General features: G+C 44.0%; 1 protein-coding gene across 5 annotated transcripts in view; it reads left to right on the forward strand.

The window, feature by feature from the left end:
- Positions 1–18,363, forward strand: part of LOC126100421 (UDP-glucosyltransferase 2-like) — a 206,339-nt gene that overhangs the window by 55,237 nt on the left and 132,739 nt on the right. For 2 of the 5 annotated variants that reach the window (XM_049911024.1, XM_049911023.1), the window contains exon 5: positions 1,651–1,870. The exons of the other annotated variants lie outside the window; for them this stretch is intronic. In XM_049911024.1, coding sequence (XP_049766981.1) covers positions 1,651–1,870 — 220 coding nt within the window. The remainder of the gene's footprint in view (positions 1–1,650; positions 1,871–18,363) is intronic. 5 annotated transcript variants of the gene reach the window in all.

The raw sequence follows: 18,363 nt of genomic DNA on the forward strand, positions 1-18,363 counted from the left end.
TTAGTCGGGAATGCGAGTGAAACACTTAATTAACATTACGTAGGGGAACTCGGGGCGGAACGGAATACTTAGTGTTGAACAATTTCTATAAAATAAGGGAACACAAGGAAACACTTCTTAAAGTGATAAAAAAACACCTTGTAGTGTAACCTAATGTACCTTATTTTAAAATCACTTAAAACCATACATTTTCCATTTTTTACAATTTTTCAAAAAAGTCTTGCATATTTCCCGTTCCGCCCCACCTACGGGGCAGAATGGGATAAGGGTATTTTTTGTTAAATTATTACATAAACGTTGAATTTGAATTACGAATATCGTATTAAATTAAGACAAAATGTTGTACAACAGGCAATTCAGACTAAGGAATGTGTAATTTAAACAATCAAAAAGTCATTCTTCAAAATAAGAAAATATTTTAATGTCATTCTGAAACATGTACAATGCCAAATAACCACCAAACCACTAACTACTAGCCCTTTCGACAATAGTCACAAATCAGTATTTCCTCTTCACCTTCACTGTCTCTGCCAGCACATGAATTGTGTGCCCACTCTGGCATGCGACCCAGCCCTCATTAGAAACGGAGTAGAAGTCCCCACAGTAGAGACAATCAGCATCCTCTCTCTCTCTGATTCTCTCTTCTCCATCATCTTCTTCCTTTTATTTTTCTTAAGGCCTTTGATGTCCTCTGTTTTGGTTTTTTTGGGTGTACAGTTTGATATTCTTGCCTCAAGTTGCATTGCACCCGACGTCTCTGTCCTGACACTGTTCATATTTCTGCACCCTCCACCTTTCTGTAGGCCTACTTTACGTGCGACAGCATCCTGCAGTTCCTTCTTATAAGGAGAATCTGTTAATACGACGGTTTTTCCTTTTCGTCTTGTAGTCCGCCGAGTATTTTGACAGATAAGTGGGATTGGAATGACAGCCTCGGGCGATATCTGGAAAGCTGAGTTGTTCGGCGAACACAGCTGGTTGGCAGAGTGTTGTATCCATGAACATCCCGGCCGGGTTTGCTTTCTACTTGCATCAAAATATGACGGGGCAGTACGGGACACTATCCCACTATGCCCCGTCCCGTTCCGCCCCAAGAGCACTTTTGAGGTTAACAACTTTCATGGAGTGTAATAAGGCACTTTAAGGGAATGTGTCATTTTAGGGCATACAATTAACAGTTAACAGCTTACCTGGCATTGAAATTCACCAAACGTTAGAACAAAGCAACTTCAAACTAAATCAGAATGGCTGCCCTCACTTCCCTTCCATTCGGAGAAATAGTTAATGCTCATACAACAGGTTGCAACACTGTCCAATCTAGAAAAGAGCAATTTCCCATTGTGCCCCGCTATCCCGTTCTGCCCCGAGTTCCCCTACATAGGGAAAAACTGAGTCAGAACCGAAACTGTGTGATCATTAACTGCAGATGCCATTTTCCAAAATTCTTCTGTAATCAAAGCGAATTTGGAGATCTTGCTCCCACAGTTCTTTAGTTTACTTATTTGTTGTATCTTCAATAGGTCACAATTATGATCTCCAAGTGAGTTTCATAGTTACTGTAAATCTTCTTGGCGAAAAAACTGAGAACATAAATTGTTTTCTCTTTTTATCAACATGCTTGACAATTGCTGATGTTTCTTTCTTTCTCAGCTCACAAAAATATAAAGTTGTTTATGACTCACGGAGGAATGATGGGTTTGCAAGAAGCTCTCCATAATGGCGTGCCTCTACTTGGATTTCCTGTGTTTGGTGACCAAACACCAAATCTTATCAAAGCACAAGACTCTGGATACGGCATCATGCTCAACTTTAACAATGTCACAGAAGAATCTTTGAGTTGGGCTCTAAAAGAAATTCTCACAAATCCAAGGTAATGTTTCTACCGATTACTTTAAATCTGCTTGCACAAGAACGTAAGTAGATACTTTCTTTATTGCTGTCTCTGCTGTTGGAAGCTCTCAAACAGTTGAGACTGGTGCTTGAAACTCTTAGGATGTAGCTTTCACAGTAAATAACAAATTATCATGTACTACATGCTACGCCGGCCGCTGTGTCCGAGCGGTTCTAGGCGCTTCAGTCCGGAACCACGCGGCTGCTACGGTCGCAGGTTCGAATCCTGCCTCGGGCATGGATGCGTGTGATGTCGTTAGGTTAGTTAGGTTTAAGTAGTTCTAAGTAAAGGGGACTGATGACCTCAGATGATAAGTCCCATAGTGCTTGGAGCCATTTGAACTACATGCTGCCTAAGGGTTTCCTGGTGTTACATCTGGCTAGTTCTAAATACTGTGCCACATAAAACTGCAGATAACACATGGCGCTTCAGCAACACGATACGGTTCGATCGTCAGCTGTCTTGATACGAGAGAAAGACACGTCAGAGTCAATGAATGTTCGTTTCGCTCCCCCTCCCTTTTTCTCTACCATCATTTGGTCCTGACTTGCCATGGACGAAAGTGCTCACTGGGTCTAATTATGAGACTTCTAATCTACCAAGTCAAGCGCAGTTTTTGCAGAACGCTGATAGAGCGTCCCAATTATTTGAGTTAACAAAAGTTTCAATGAACTCTTGTATCTGGATTAGGCTGACAACGTAAGTTTTGGAATACGTTTTCTGTAGCTGGAGCACCCTATAACTACCAGGCACTTGTCTCAAATCGTGTTAAACCGTTGTCACATTCTCGTAACTTTTTGTTATTGCCACGAGTTTCCATTCTTCCTAACGATCATCAGATTTAGCCAGTATTTGAATTACAGATTTATGTGGACACATATATGACGTTCCATTCCGCTCTACATGAAGTTCAAAACACGAACGGAAGTCCAACACATATGGGTGATTCCATGTGAAAAAGTCAGAGACTTTTTTGATTTTTATTTTTAATTAAATTTACGTCCTAATTTTATGAATTTACAAAAGTTCAACTTGCGTGTCGTGAGAAAATTACCAGAGTTACGAAATCATTTGGGGAAATACAGTTAAACCAAGTCAGCACTTCAGTAGAAGAGGATGGAGGACAAAATGTTTGCTTTATACGTTGGCAGTTATCTAAATTTACGTTGCAGGCACAGTTGTTTCAGTTCTTGAGTTTCATGAGGAGAACGTTATCCTTCAGACAAATTTCAGTTTTTAAAGAAAAGTATGCAGTAATTTACAAAAACAGCTACGCTTCTAGTGTCTCATCCAAGACAAAAAACACGAAGAAGCAATTATAAAAATTCTGTTGATTTTAGCTTAGGAGTGAGAAAACTCAATAAATACACGCAGTGACACATAAAGTAGTGTTTAATACGTAAATGCCAACGTATGAATGTTGAAAGTAAATGTGTCCCATCTGTGGCAGTTTTTTTGGGTTGTTACTGAAATCTAAACCATTTAACACTCCTTGTCATTTTCAAGCTATGCTGGTTGGTACAGCAAGTGCCTTAATCGTTTATACTAATAGTTACTTTTTATTTATTCAGGAAAAAGGAAAAACAATGCCAGCAAAGCATAAGACACGATTTCGAGAAAAGCTGCAGAAAGATGCCAGCAAATACAGCACCCGTAAAGGAAAAGAACGCAAACAGGGTAGAAAAAGATAGGAAAACACGAAGATAAAGGCATCCTCATCTGAAAAAAAATATATTACTCATTGTAAGAAGGAAACTGAAAGAAAAAGGAAGTACTGCCATAAACTAAAATCTGTACACACTGTAGATGAGTTGGAGACTTGTGCTTCCCAGATAGGATCATACAAATGTCTTCAGTCCCTTGGCAAAGCTGTTTCTCGGGTAAAGAAGATGCTTCCTTACAGCCCATCAGAGAAATCGAGTCACAAAATAAGCTTGTACGGGAAAGAAAGCCTGTCTAAAAAGGTTGCAAGCAGATTTCTTAAGACACAAGAAAATTTCAAATAGTTTTCTGTCGAAACTTCCTGGCAGATTAAAACTGTGTGCCGGGCCGAGACTCGAACTCGGGACCTTTGCCTTTCGCGGGCAAGTGGTCTACCAACTGAGCTACCCAAGCACGACTCACGCCCCGTCCTCACAGCTTTACTTCTGCCAGTACCTCGTCTCCTACCTTCCAAACTTTCATTCTAGAGCTTTCTGTTGATGACAACCGCAGCTGAAGTAGCCCATGTTTCTGAAATAAACCGCTGTCGCCGCTTCCTGGTGTGAAGTAAATGTGCTTTTAACATGTCAGTTTCTCAACTGGTCAGTTTGGACTATTAAGTCCTGCTTGTTGAAGGTAATTGTATTTTACTTTGAGAAGGTAGAGTCCTCCTCCTTCCGTATCAGGTCTTCATGTTTTACTGATGTATGTACACGTGAAGGTGTGATATGAAATCATAAACCGGTCTTGTTCCGTGCGAGCTAACATCCCAAAGGTGTTCGGGCTCACATGCGGTTCCTCTTCGTCGAAATGTCTTGGCTCAAACTCGTCTAGGAGTTGAACCGTACGTGTCGCATTACACGCCCTAAATTAGACACTTGTGACCCTTTGGTTAAATTGTCTGGTTCATGGCAAGTTTGCGAAATACATAGGTAACATTACATATAATAACAGTAATAGTAATATCGGGAACTAAATTAACGACCCATAAATGATGTAGGCTACACAGTTGCGATTTGGTTAGAATAATGTTTATTCAGAAAGCAAACTAATAGCGAAAGCGGTCGTATTTAGAGTTACTGTTACACTGGAGCGCATATCCATTTGACACAGTTCGATCATTCACAATCTCATCGCGAAATACAAGTCCAATACCCCACCTCGTTATCTTCGCGGAAAGCTGGGAGTTCACACGAGGCGCGCGGCTGCTCACCGCTCAGAGACTAAGTGCCGCTATGTCACGCAACGCGAAATTTTCTGAGTCGTTTCATCTCTCAGCAACCTAAACACCGACAGTCCGCTTCCGCGTCTCCGCCAGCACTGTCTCTTTTTGGTATCTCCAGCTGAACTGTCCCTCTCTGCCCGTGTCCGCCGTGTTTTCCGCGCGCGTCGAACATCGTCACTCAACTGACTAGGGCAGTTCCCTTTCCTGAAGCCGTGCATCTGATCGGCTACAGCTTATTCTACATTATTTTTCATTTTCAAAGCTCGACCACTTTCACGTTCTAAATAAAGTAACAATGATATCCATTAGATAATAAACGTTAAATTCTTTTACATAAAACCAATACAATTTCCTTCTTAACTTTGAATGTCACGGCCAGTAGTCTTGCACCAATGTGCTTTCTGATAAATAAATAAAGAACTAAAGTAACTATTATGCACTAAACTTTACAACAAGTATTCTGTTACCTAATGATTGAATAAGGTGTCAAGCTGTCATCGTTCAATGTGTTTTGTGTGGAGGAAATGATCATCTGATGCTTAACTGTAAATACTGATAATTTAAATTTACTATATCTTTTAAAAAATAAAGTTACAGAGCTGATATTTACTACGATTGCCATTTTAATGATGCGCTTCTATATGAAATGTCGATCGTTAAGATCGACCAAAAGGTTCAGATTTTAGCATTCAGGTCTTTGTTAGTTTCACTTTAACAGTAAATCCTAAACTATTATAGATATGATCAATATTCACGTTTTATTGGGACCATCATAAAAACTCATGGAAGATGGAAGATTAAAATTACTGTAGCCTCATTCCCTGCAGTACTACAGAATTAAATAGTTTTCATAAATGTTTCCCTTTATGGCCGATCTTAGGTCCACCATATTTAACACTGCTACGCCTCCTTGGCCACAAATGGCTTCTACTGAGTTTCCCCATGACGTAGGTTCTCGTCTGTCTCACTAGCACACTGCAGCGCTTAGGTCTGAATAGACAACAGACGCCTGTGAGTTTCCCCATCTCGTGGTGAATCCGCGCCCTTTATGGCACGCGGACCTGGACGACAGGGTTCGTTTCACAATTCCTGAAGGCTGACCCTTTCGGCCAAATATTTAAATGAGAGCGCAATGCTCGTTAACTCAGATCCTGTAAACGTCCGTATACAGCTCAAAGCGGTTTATTTCAGAAACAAGAAAATTTCATCTTGCCAAGTTACGGGTGATAATCTGTTCAAAATATAAAAGTTTTTCACATGTGATAAAATCAGCAGGCAGTTACCCTGGGTGAAGGCTGTCAAATCTATTGGAGACCCAGCAACTGGCAAAATAGCTAATAGAAACGTTACGTTTTTCTGTAAGCAAGAATATTCAGATACTGAAATCAAGTTTTTCGGCTTACACCCTGTGTACATTCCCTCACCTACATAGTTTCTGAGTTACGTGATGAACAATCTTATTCTGAAGACCGGTAGACACAATAACGTCGAAGAAGTTACAGGGCCAGAATCAGCTTTCGAAAAGATCACGCCAGGAACATTTATCATTATTTTACTCAAGAGAAGAAAAGTTGTACGGAGGGATGTGGCGCAAACATTACATTTATACTTTGGTGTTGTATATAGACGAATTACATTATTAGTACTGGCAGAACATTTTATTTTTAAGAGAAAACGGATGCTACATTACTTTTGAACTGAGAGAATGATGAGATTTCGCAGCCTTTATCGAAAGTTTCCGCACTAGCTACGCCTCACCTCGTTGCAGCATTCCGGGTGACTGTGGTGACGACGACGCGCGATGTTGCTTTTTGGCGATTATGCTTTGAAAACGACGTCTCCAGGTCCGTTATGTACATCCGTTGCAGGTAACGAAAGGACTCCTGTAATGTCGCAGTTGTCGTGGTGAACCTGACGTCGTGGGGTTGCAGTTCCAGAATAGGCACAGTTTGAAAAACGCGGCACTAACGTATTTACAGAGCACATTCGCCTTTACAATGTTCAGCTCCGTGGCAAACTCGAAATAGTTTTATTTCACTGATTGATACAATACGGTTATATCAAAGAACACTCCTAGAAATGTACAAACCCCATGTGCGCACGTATTGTTTCATCAACGACCAACCCATTTGCATTCGTTGCACACGTGTAAACTATCTGATAAGATCCACGGACAAAAGCACAGGTCACAGGTCCCTCATTGTTAATACGTCTCTGCGCTTGAAAACCAACTCCACCAACCATACTACAAGTCAACAATAAAAGTTTTCTCGTCACAGTCCTACCGCTCAACTGTTCGGTTTCCACAGTCGAAGACAGATTCTCTGACAGCAGAGATACATACGGATACCTTCAAGCATTTTCATTCTTGTAATGTTTGAACGTATTGACATTTACTGCCAAAAATAATTAATAAACTAAAATAATAAAAAATATTTACGTATGTACCCAGAGATGTGCCTATACGCGTTTAATGTAATCTTTCATAACTTTGTTCTGAAAATCTTATTTAGTTCTTCCCTTTAATTCTTTTGCTGTGCTATCGGTCGTTATCTAATACTAATCTCACTTCTTCCCCCTCCCCATCTCTCAAGTCCGTAGCCCGTGTTCTAGTGGCTAGCGTTGCTGCCTCTGGATCACAGGGTACCGGGTTCGATTTCTGGCCGGATTGGGGATATTCTCTGCCCAGGGACTGGGTGTTTGTGTTGCCCTCATCATTTCATTATCATCGTTCGTGACAGTGGATAGATTGGACTGTGAAAAAAATAGGACTGTGTAACAACTGGGACTTTGATGCAGTTGAGTGCCCCACAAACCAAACATTATGATCATCATCCCACCCCCCCCCCCCACCCCCTAAAAAAAGCAAATAAGAACACGTCGATTTCCTTTTCGACGAGATAATTACGCATTATTTCAGCCTTGGTGTACTTGATTTTCAGTCTTTCTTTCAAACTTACTGTTAACTACTTTCATTAACGACGCTTATCAATACTAGGACAAACAATACAATTTCATCAGCAACACAACTGTAGTTGAAACCGAGAGCGTGCCCAGGATCTGAACTGATGCGGAGAGGGGCGACACAGGAAGAGAAGTGAAGGGAACGAAACACAGTTTCTTATGAAATAAAACTCAGCAGTGTCCTTATTAATCACCAAACACATTCCGGGAAGAACTTTATAGTTGGTTCCTACTACATAGTATGTTCTTAACGGAGAGAGTACAGTTTGTATGAGATTTGTATACACTCCTGGAATTGGAAAAAAGAACACATTGACACCGGTGTGTCAGACCCACCATACTTGCTCCGGACACTGCGAGAGGGCTGTACAAGCAATGATCACACGCACGGCACAGCGGACACACCAGGAACCGCGGTGTTGGCCGTCGAATGGCGCTAGCTGCGCAGCATTTGTGCACCGCCGCCGTCAGTGTCAGCCAGTTTGCCGTGGCATACGGAGCTCCATCGCAGTCTTTAACACTGGTAGCATGCCGCGACAGCGTGGACGTGAACCGTATGTGCAGTTGACGGACTTTGAGCGAGGGCGTATAGTGGGCATGCGGGAGGCCGGGTGGACGTACCGCCGAATTGCTCAACACGTGGGGCGTGAGGTCTCCACAGTACATCGATGTTGTCGCCAGTGGTCGGCGGAAGGTGCACGTGCCCGTCGACCTGGGACCGGACCGCAGCGACGCACGGATGCACGCCAAGACCGTCGGATCCTACGCAGTGCCGTAGGGGACCGCACCGCCACTTCCCAGCAAATTACGGACACTGTTGCTCCTGGGGTATCGGCGAGGATCATTCACAACCGTCTCCATGAAGCTGGGCTACGGTCCCGCACACCGTTAGGCCGTCTTCCGCTCACGCCCCAACATCGTGCAGCCCGCCTCCAGTGGTGTCGCGACAGGCGTGAATGGAGGGACGAATGGAGACGTGTCGTCTTCAGCGATGAGAGTCGCTTCTGCCTTGGTGCCAATGATGGTCGTATGCGTGTTTGGCGCCGTGCAGGTGAGCGCCACAATCAGGACTGCATACGACCGAGGCACACAGGGCCAACACCCGGCATCATGGTGTGGGGAGCGATCTCCTACACTGGCCGTACACCACTGGTGATCGTCGAGGGGACACTGAATAGTGCACGGTACATCCAAACCGTCATCGAACCCATCGTTCTACCATTCCTAGACCGGCAAGGGAACTTGCTGTTCCAACAGGACAATGCACGTCCGCATGTATCCCGTGCCACCCAACGTGCTCTAGAAGGTGTAAGTCAACTACCCTGGCCAGCAAGATCTCCGGATCTGTCCCTCATTGAGCATGTTTGGGACTGGATGAAGCGTCGTCTCACGCGGTCTGCACGTCCAGCACGAACGCTGGTCCAACTGAGGCGCCAGGTGGAAATGGCATGGCAAGCCGTTCCACAGGACTACATCCAGCATCTCTACGATCGTCTCCATGGGAGAATAGCAGCCTGCATTGCTGCGAAAGGTGGATATACACTGTACTAGTGCCGACATTGTGCATGCTCTGTTGCCTGTGTCTATGTGCCTGTGGTTCTGTCAGTGCGATCATGTGATGTATCTGACCCCAAGAATGTGTCAATAAAGTTTCCCCTTCCTGGGACAATGAATTCACGGTGTTCTTATTTCAATTTCCAGGAGTGTATCTTGTTTTGCTGTCAGGCAGGTAACGATGTGATACATGTACGCACTTCCTATACCGATGTTTCAGTGGTTTGTGACATCGACTGGTTAAAAAGAGGACCAACATAACGAATTGAAGACACAAAGCTACTGCAAGTTTCTAGAATCTAAAGCCATGTGGCATCTCCATTTTCAGTGAGAATAACACTAAATCTCCAAGTATTATAAATATTCAACATGTCCTCCTAAGCAACAGGATCGATTTCAACGAAACTTGGTATACCATTCGTTGTTATCTGCAAAGAAATACTGAGCAGGTAAAACGCAGCAACTCTCATTGGGATGTGTTGGGCGTGATAACAGGGTGATGTACACAGAAGGGGAGAAGCAGGAAGTGGATAGGGAGAGCGGGGTAGAGGATGAGGAGACGGGCAGACAGGGGGGCAAGAGGAAGATGGACTAATAGAAGAGTGGAATAAATAAATACTTGGGCGATGAAGGATTACTCAGCTAATAACTAAATAATTTTGAGATTACGTGATAAATAGCTGTTAGTTCACTCGCTTCTAATCAGTGTCCATTAAATACTCTCAGTTTCTTCACACTGATGCTGGATTAACACTTGTGTGAGCTTTTTTGGAGTGAGTGTGAGTTCGCTTTAGTTTTTCTAAGGGGACCTAGAAGGGCACTGACAGTTGTCTGCTCCTCGCTGGTCACACTCTTAGCGCAGGCACGTTCTTCTTAACTCGTATTTCTTCTTTGTTTTCTCAGTTCAATTATTTGAATTTCACGATCTCCTTCCTTGGACCAGCTTTCAATTCTGATTTTTCCATTATCCTGACTAACAGTTTTAAACGTATCTGTTTCTCATTATATAAACGTAAGCTGCATTAATACCTTATTCCTCAAGGGATGATAACGAACCTATATCAGATATGCTTTAATGACATTTTATTTTGTTAGGTGATGATAATGTTGACTGAAAGTAGTAAAAAAGCGGCAGTTCATCACGAGTTCGTTAGAGATGGGCTGCGAACTCGGACTGGACAAGAAGGGGAAGCGAAACGGCCATTAAGGTCACAGAGAAATCTTCGATATGCACCTGAAAACACCGCATCACGGTTGCGCTTTAAGGGCCAGGCTGTGGCAGAACGACACGAGTGCGTGACACAGCAGTATGGGTCCGCTTAGTGTGTTGGCAGTAGTCCACTTGGGTAGAGGTTTCGAGTTCAGCAGAGGTTTCATGTACAGATGCGTGGGTAATTTGGGAGAAACCCTGGGTATCGAAGTCGCGTGTGCACTGAACGCGATATTCAGGACTATTCTAAGCGCTGGACTCATTTTCAAAATTTCGTATGTATTCAAGTACAAATCCAAAATGAACAAGCTTTATACCAACGAAACGATGAAGTTTCAAAGTTTTCGGCGGGCTGCAGCGGGCGGGCGACGGTGGTTTCAGAAGCGGCCGGTAGAGTTCGCGCGGCAATAGGGCCGTCATTCGATTTCACTGTCAGTTGTGAGTGAGATGGCGACCGTGGAGCACAAGGTTTTCAGCGTTCCTGAGCTCGCGAAAAGTGAGTCGCAAATTTCAGTGCAGCGGGCATTTCGTACCAAATTCGGTATTCAACCACCAACTCTCAAAGCATTATCCTCTGGTTTAAGCAATTTAAAAAGACTGGGAGTGTGTGCAAAGGAAAAAGCACAGGCCGACCGCATGTCAGAGCATGATGTCCGACATATTCGAGAAAGTTTCGTGCGCAGTCCCAGTAAGTCTGCCAATAGAGCCAGTCGAGAACTTGGAAGACCCCAACCAACTGAGACGGCGCTTGCTGTGCAAGCCCTACCGGTTACAACGTGTGCAGGCTCTCAACCGCAATGACAAAGAGAAGAGTCTCGCATTTTGTGGTTATGTGCTAGCCAAGATGGAGGATGATGCATTTCTACAGCATGCAATTTTTAGCGATGAAGCGACGTTCCAACTTAGTGGGAACGTCAACAGACACAATGTTTGCTTATGGGGTTTAGGAAACCCACATTCACCATCACAACACAAAAGAGGCTCGCCGAAGATCAACGTGTTCTGTGCCGTATCCCGTACAAAGGTTTATGGACCATTTTTCTTTACGGAAAGATCTGTAACAGGATTCTCGTACCTGGAAATGTTGGGACAATGGCTGTTCCCTCAAGTTATGGAAGATTCCCAGGACTTCACTTTCTAACAGGATGGAGCTTCGACCCATTAGCACCGTGATGTACGAGGCTTTTTGAATGACTCCCTTCATCACTGCTGGTTCGGTCACAGGGGACTTCTGGCCACCGAGATCTCCTGATCTCTCACCCTGCGACTGTTTCTTATGGGGTTGTGTGAAGGCAGCTGTTTCCGTCCCGCCTCTGCCGACCACTCTGAACGATCTGCGGAACCAGATCACTGCTGCCGTGCTCTCAGTAACAGCAGACACGCTTTCTCGCGTGTGGGACGACTTTGGCTACCGCGTCGATGTTTGCCGTGCAGCCAAAGGTGGCCACATTGAACATTTATAACATTTATCACATTTCTAAGTGTTAAATAATTATTAAAAACTAATTATTTACAAATTATTAAATTTATTAAACTGATGTCAAACATTATGAGAACAACTTGAAACTTTCTCTTTCCATTTGTATAAAGCTTGTTCATTTTGGATTTGTCCTTGAATAAATACGAAGTTTTAGATGCGTCCATCATTTACAATAACAATGCACATCGGATGCCTCAATGTGTAACCGTTGTCAACACAGACGACAAAAGACGAACGCGTACTTCCCTCGTCAGCGATATCCTCACTGTGGACAATGCAACGTATTGTATAGACAAGCAGCAGAATTTCTTGTTTTCCGTAGCCAGGATTAACTCGCGCAGTATCTCTGAGAAATATGGGGAGAGTTTCAGAAAAAAGATATTTCTGCGTCCGGCGTAAGTTATGCAAATGTTTATGTGCTGGAACATATGCAGTTCATCTCTTCCCCCGAACGACGTTCACTCTTAATAGATGACTTTGAGGATTTCCATACACGCTCCGTGTTGACGGACAGATCATCAGATGAAACGAGCTCTATAGAGCGGCTGACGAAATCGTGATCAATACCTTCTTTCCGCAAATTGCACTACGACTTTCATCCATGACTTTCACCCACCTGTTACGACTGTCATACAGGTAAAGTAAAATGCCTTATCAGAGGCACTAAAAGAACCCTTATCCCGAGACTACACATGAAGTATAAAGCACTTCTTCGATTCTTCTTCTATGCCACCAAAGACCCACATGTGTTCGATTTCGTTTCTCAGGAGCCGTCCTTTGCCGTGAGGTTCGACTCGTCAGTTTCTACGGTTTTGTTATGACCGTCTGTGGGGCACTTTAGTTTGTGACACAGACATAGCACACTTCGTGACAGAATCCGTAAGAGTCCGACCGTCGTGACAGACACTTGATTTTCAGAAGCAGTGGCGCCTAATGCATAACTTCTCATCAAGCAGGAAATGATAACGACACTCTTTTCAATGCTCAGTTTTGACGTGTCAAACCGAGTCTTCTTCCTTGCTGATGTCCTTTTCTTACATTTAATGCAATACAGCTCGAAGGGGAACTGTGTGCGGCAGATCCCGGCGGAGGTTCGAGTCCTCCCTCGGGCATGGCTGTGTGTGTTTGTCCTTAGGATAATTTAGGTTAAGTAGTGTGTAAGCTTAGGGACTGATGACCTTAGCAGTTAAGTCCCATAAGATTTCACACACATTTGAACATTTTTTTCGAAGGGGAACTCGACACCACACATTGTCTTGTAAAGATTAGCGCATGTCTGGCCGTGACATTCGACGCAATTGTTTTGTTCCGCATATGGCAACAGTCTGTACTTCCAACAAAACCAGAAGCACTTTTCCAATGTACATATTCGACGAAAATTTTACTTTCGGTAGATGTCAAAACAGATTCAGTCATTACTATTTACGCCATTGTGTGATATTCCCTTGGCAACGCAGAAAACTCAGATTCGCCCGTCACGACAGCGAGGCATTCGTTGTATCGCTCTTATTGCGTCCGTGACTTCGGTAACCAAGGCTTCTTCCAAATTACGGATGCGTGCGTTTGACGTACAGTAGTTGAGCCGGGGAGGGGGGGGGGGGGGTTAAGATGGCACAGCAAACACATCTGCGTGCCCTTTCGAGACGCGGCATGACCGTGAGGTTGAAGGGTGGACGCAGGTGAATAGAGACAAAGCAGCATACAGCACCGTTTCTAGGCCTTGGAAGGAAGCTTAGGGTTTAACGTCTCGTCCACACAAAAGTCATTAGAGACAGAGCACACGTTCCGAATGATTTCAGGACGGAAAAGGAAACTGGCTGTGCCATTTCAAAGGAACCATCGCGACATCTTCCTGGAGCAATTTAGGGAAATCACGGAAAACATTTAAATCTGGGTGGCTGGACGCGAATTTGAACCGTCGTCCTTCCAAATGAGAGTCCAGTGTGCCAATTACTGCGCCATCTCACTCCCTCGAAACACCGGAGAAGATCTCGCGAGGAAGGAGACATTCGCCGGTATCACGGTCAAGATAAGCAGCGTCGCTACCCAATGCGAGAAACGTTATCTCGCTGTGAGTGGCCGCTGCCTGGCGCCTCCGCTGAGTCACGCACGCCCTGTGAGACGAGGCTGCTGTGCGCACTTCGCTGCCAGCCACTCCTGTTCCCCCCCTTATTGTGGCACCGCTTGACTCAGCGCTGTTGCGTCTTGTTCTCTGCGATAGGTATGGTACTGCAACACGCTACGAAACATCCACGTCAGAAAGATTTTCACTGGTCACGAAGCTCAACTGAACGTTGTTTGGCAGATATTAAACTCTAGCAACCGCAACTTCATCACTTTGCTGTTCGAAAATCGCTGTTGGGTAATTTCCAAGAACGTATGAAAGCGATATATATCGAACGCGCGACTGTCGCGGAACAAGACATCGATTCTGTTTACAGCGATCGGAACTATTAGAACAAAAGACGAAGATGTGGATTTCGGTTATAGCGTTGGCAACGACAAAAACAATGCACGAAAATTGTCCAATGACGACGTTACATGTTATTCCAATACCTTGCTTGTCATCCATATCTTCGTACTGGGAAATTCCGAGGGTGCATTCTAGCAATATCTCTTAAGAAAACTGGCAAAATCTCACAGGGAAGTTTTATACCATGTAACCGCAAATTGTGGAAGTAGTTGTATAGAAAAATACAGATCATCTCGGTCTCCCCATCGTCCTTCTCTTCAGACGGATGATTTCAGGGATTACCATAATCGCTTTATGTTCTGTGTGTGCACACACGGATGATCGGAAGACTGAATGGATTACAAACTCGTGGTGAAATCCCTCTTCATTCAAAGCGTTGTACGATTTCCATCCATTTGTAATGTGCTTGGTGCCACGTAAATGAAATTAATTTAAAGTTAATTTGTTCCTGGAATACACTTTCACAATGAAACATTCTGTTGATGCTCCTTCTATGCCACCGAGTACCCAAATTTGTTCAGTTTCGTTCTTGAGAAGTCGCCCGTTCCCATATTTTCGAGTTGTTATGTGCAACTCATCTACTTCCACAATCTTTTTGACATCGCCTACTGGAGCACTGTCATCATTAGCCACAATTACGCAACATACTTCTTCATTGAAGCCGCAATAGTCACAAACAGTAGTAATCTACACTCCTGTTTCGGACGCTGTCTTTTCCCGCATGTAATCTTAAATCCAGCAGGAAACAAAGATGATGCTCTGATTACTGTCAATTTAGTATTACCAAACAAGGTGTTTTCCCTTATACTTGTTCTTTTCCAGCATTTGCTATAATACAGCTGTAATGGGAACTCAAGATACCTACTTTTGACCTATGTCTGACGCTGTTCTCCCCATAACAATCCAGGTAATTTCTAGTGTTGTGATTCAGCAGCAAATGGTACACACGACAGAAGTCTAAACAATTTTCAACGGCACTCAACCTAGGGATCAAATCACGCCACTTTTGGTATTACGAGGACTGTGCTGCAAAATTGCTCCCAACTAGTAGACACCCGAGAACAAGTCTTCCCCGACCCCCTCCTAGCCTTCCCTTACTAAACAATCGCTGCTTACCCTGCAAAAAATGGTTCCCCCTCAAAAGGCAATAATCTTTCAAACGTCACACACCCTATAATTGTTAAGTTCATAGAAATATTTTTAAATGCAAAATGAAATTTTGTTTTAATTAAACACGATTGCTCTATCTTAATAGTAGGACAAATTACTTCACGATATGTGCCGTAAGGATACAAATCACACCCACTGTTCCTAACGGCTGGAAGTTCTCGGGCGAAAACAATTGCCATGCGTGAAATCAATATCTCTGGGTTAGCTTCAGAGTCTCAGAACCAGAGAGTAGCTTTTCTATACACTTTGTTATACTTCTTGCTTCCCACAGAATGCATCCTTCTTTAAACCAAACAGCTGGAATTCGGGAGGTGCGAGATTCGACCTATAGGGTGGATGAGAAAGAACAGTCCCCTGACGTTTTGTGAGCTCCTCTCGTGTGTGCAGACTCGAGTGAGGCCTCCTGTTGTCATGGAGAAACAGAAGTCCGTTTGCATTTCTGTGCTGACGAACATGCTGAAGTTATTTCTTCAGTTTCCTGAGCATAGCACAATACACTTCAGAGGTGATCGTTGCACCATGACGGAGGGCATCAAACTGAATAATCCCTTCAGAGTCTCAGTCTTTGAGTGTGATCCGTCGATCACCTCAAATGAGAGTGTCCGCACGTTCCTACATAGCGCGGGTCACAGCTGTGTGTCACCTGCTGGCAGGCGGCAGATCAGACGGGTTTGCGCCACCTTGTTGCGATGAAGACAGACGCTTCGCCCAACGACTCACCGAGCTTTTGTTCACTGCCAGGTCTCCGTACACATTCTGTAAGCACCTATGAATTTGTGATGCTTTGGTTTTCTGCCAAAAGGAGCTCAATGACGGCTCTTTGCTTGGAATGCACGTCCGTTACCGGCGCCACTTTGAAGACTACGTACAGGGCTATTACAAATGTTTGAAGCGATTTCATAAATTCACTGTAGCTCCATTCATTGACATATGGTCACGACACACTACAGATACGTAGAAAAACTCGTAAAGTTTTGTTCGGCTGAAGCCGCACTTCAGGTTTCTGCCGCCAGAGCGCTCGAGAGCGCAGTGAGACAAAATGGCGACAGGAGCCGAGAAAGCGTATAGCGTATGTCGTGCTTGAAATGCACTCACATCAGTCAGTCATAACAGTGCAACGACACTTCAGGACGAAGTTCAACAAAGATCCACCAACTGCTAACTCCATTCGGCGATGGAATGCGCAGTTTAAAGCTTCTGGATGCCTCTGTAAGGGGAAATCAACGGGTCGGCCTGCAGTGAGCGAAGAAACGGTTGAACGCGTGCGGGCAAGTTTCACGCGTAGCCCGCGGAAGTCGACGAATGAAGCAAGCACGGAGCTAAACGTACCACAGCCGACGGTTTGGAAAATCTTACGGAAAAGGCTAAAGCAGAAGCCTTACTGTTTACAATTGCTACAAGCCCTGACACCCGATGACAAAGTCAAACGCTTTGAATTTTCGGCGCGGTACCAACAGCTCATGGAAGAGGATGCGTTCAGTGCGAAACTTGTTTTCAGTGGTGAAGCAACATTTTTTCTTAATGGTGAAGTGAACAGACACAATGTGCGAATCTGGGCGGTAGAGAATCCTCACGCATTCGTGCAGCAAATTCGCAATTCAGCAAAAGTTAACATGTTTTGTGCTATCTCACGGTTTAAAGTTTACGGCCCCTTTTTCTTCTGCGAAAAAAACGTTACAGGACACGTGTATCTAGACATACTGGAAAATGGGCTCATGCCACAACTGGAGACCGACAGCGCCGACTTCATCTTTCAACAGGATGGTGCTCCACCGCACTTCTATCATGATATTCGACATTTCTTAAACAGGAGATTGGAAAACCGATGGATCGGTCGTGGTGGAGATCATGATCAGCCATTCATGTCATGGCCTTCACGCTCTCCCGACTTAACACCATGCGATTTCGTTCTGTGGGGTTATGTGAAAGATTCAGTGTTTAAACCTCCTCTACCAAGAAAATTGCCAGAACTGCGAGCCCGTATCAACGATACTTTCGAACTCATTGATGGGGACATGCTGCACCGAGTGTGGGAGGAACTTGATTATCGGCTTGATGTCTGCCGAATCACTAAAGGGGCACATATCGAACATTTGTGAATGCCTAAAAAACTTTTTGAGTTTTTGTATGTGTGTGCAAAGCATTGTTAAAATATCTCAAATAATAAAATTATTGTAGAGCTGTGAAATCGCTTCAATCATTTGTAATAACACTGTATAGCACACCCAACTATCGGAAGTCCACCAAACTACAGTGGCTGAAGCGGGGATATTCCACGATGTCCCTCAACAAATTTCACATTTTTTCAACCGAAACTGGGCGAGAAAAAAAGTGTTGCAGTACTTATTGAACCCCGCTCGTATTTAATTTAATATTTCGTTTCCCAGTTTTCATTTTATTTTGCTGTAATTATTAAGGTAGATAGTGCACATTTCAATGCTGAGTCTACTACATCCTTACCGATCATGGCGTCGCCATTGTAAAAGTACTGGACTCTCATTCCGGAACAGGGATTTCCAGCCAACTAGCTTCACGTTTTCCTTGGTTTCCATAAAATGCTTGAGGTGAATACTGGGACGTTTCCTTCGAGGAGGCAGCGGCCTGTGCTCCATTTCTAATAAACAACTCACAGACGGGTTATTTAAACCCCAATCACCCGTCTTCATACTCTGCCCTTCCCATTATTCCACTGTGT

The sequence above is a fragment of the Schistocerca cancellata genome, chromosome 9 (genome assembly GCF_023864275.1).
Source record: "Schistocerca cancellata isolate TAMUIC-IGC-003103 chromosome 9, iqSchCanc2.1, whole genome shotgun sequence".
Lineage (NCBI taxonomy): Eukaryota > Metazoa > Arthropoda > Insecta > Orthoptera > Acrididae > Schistocerca > Schistocerca cancellata.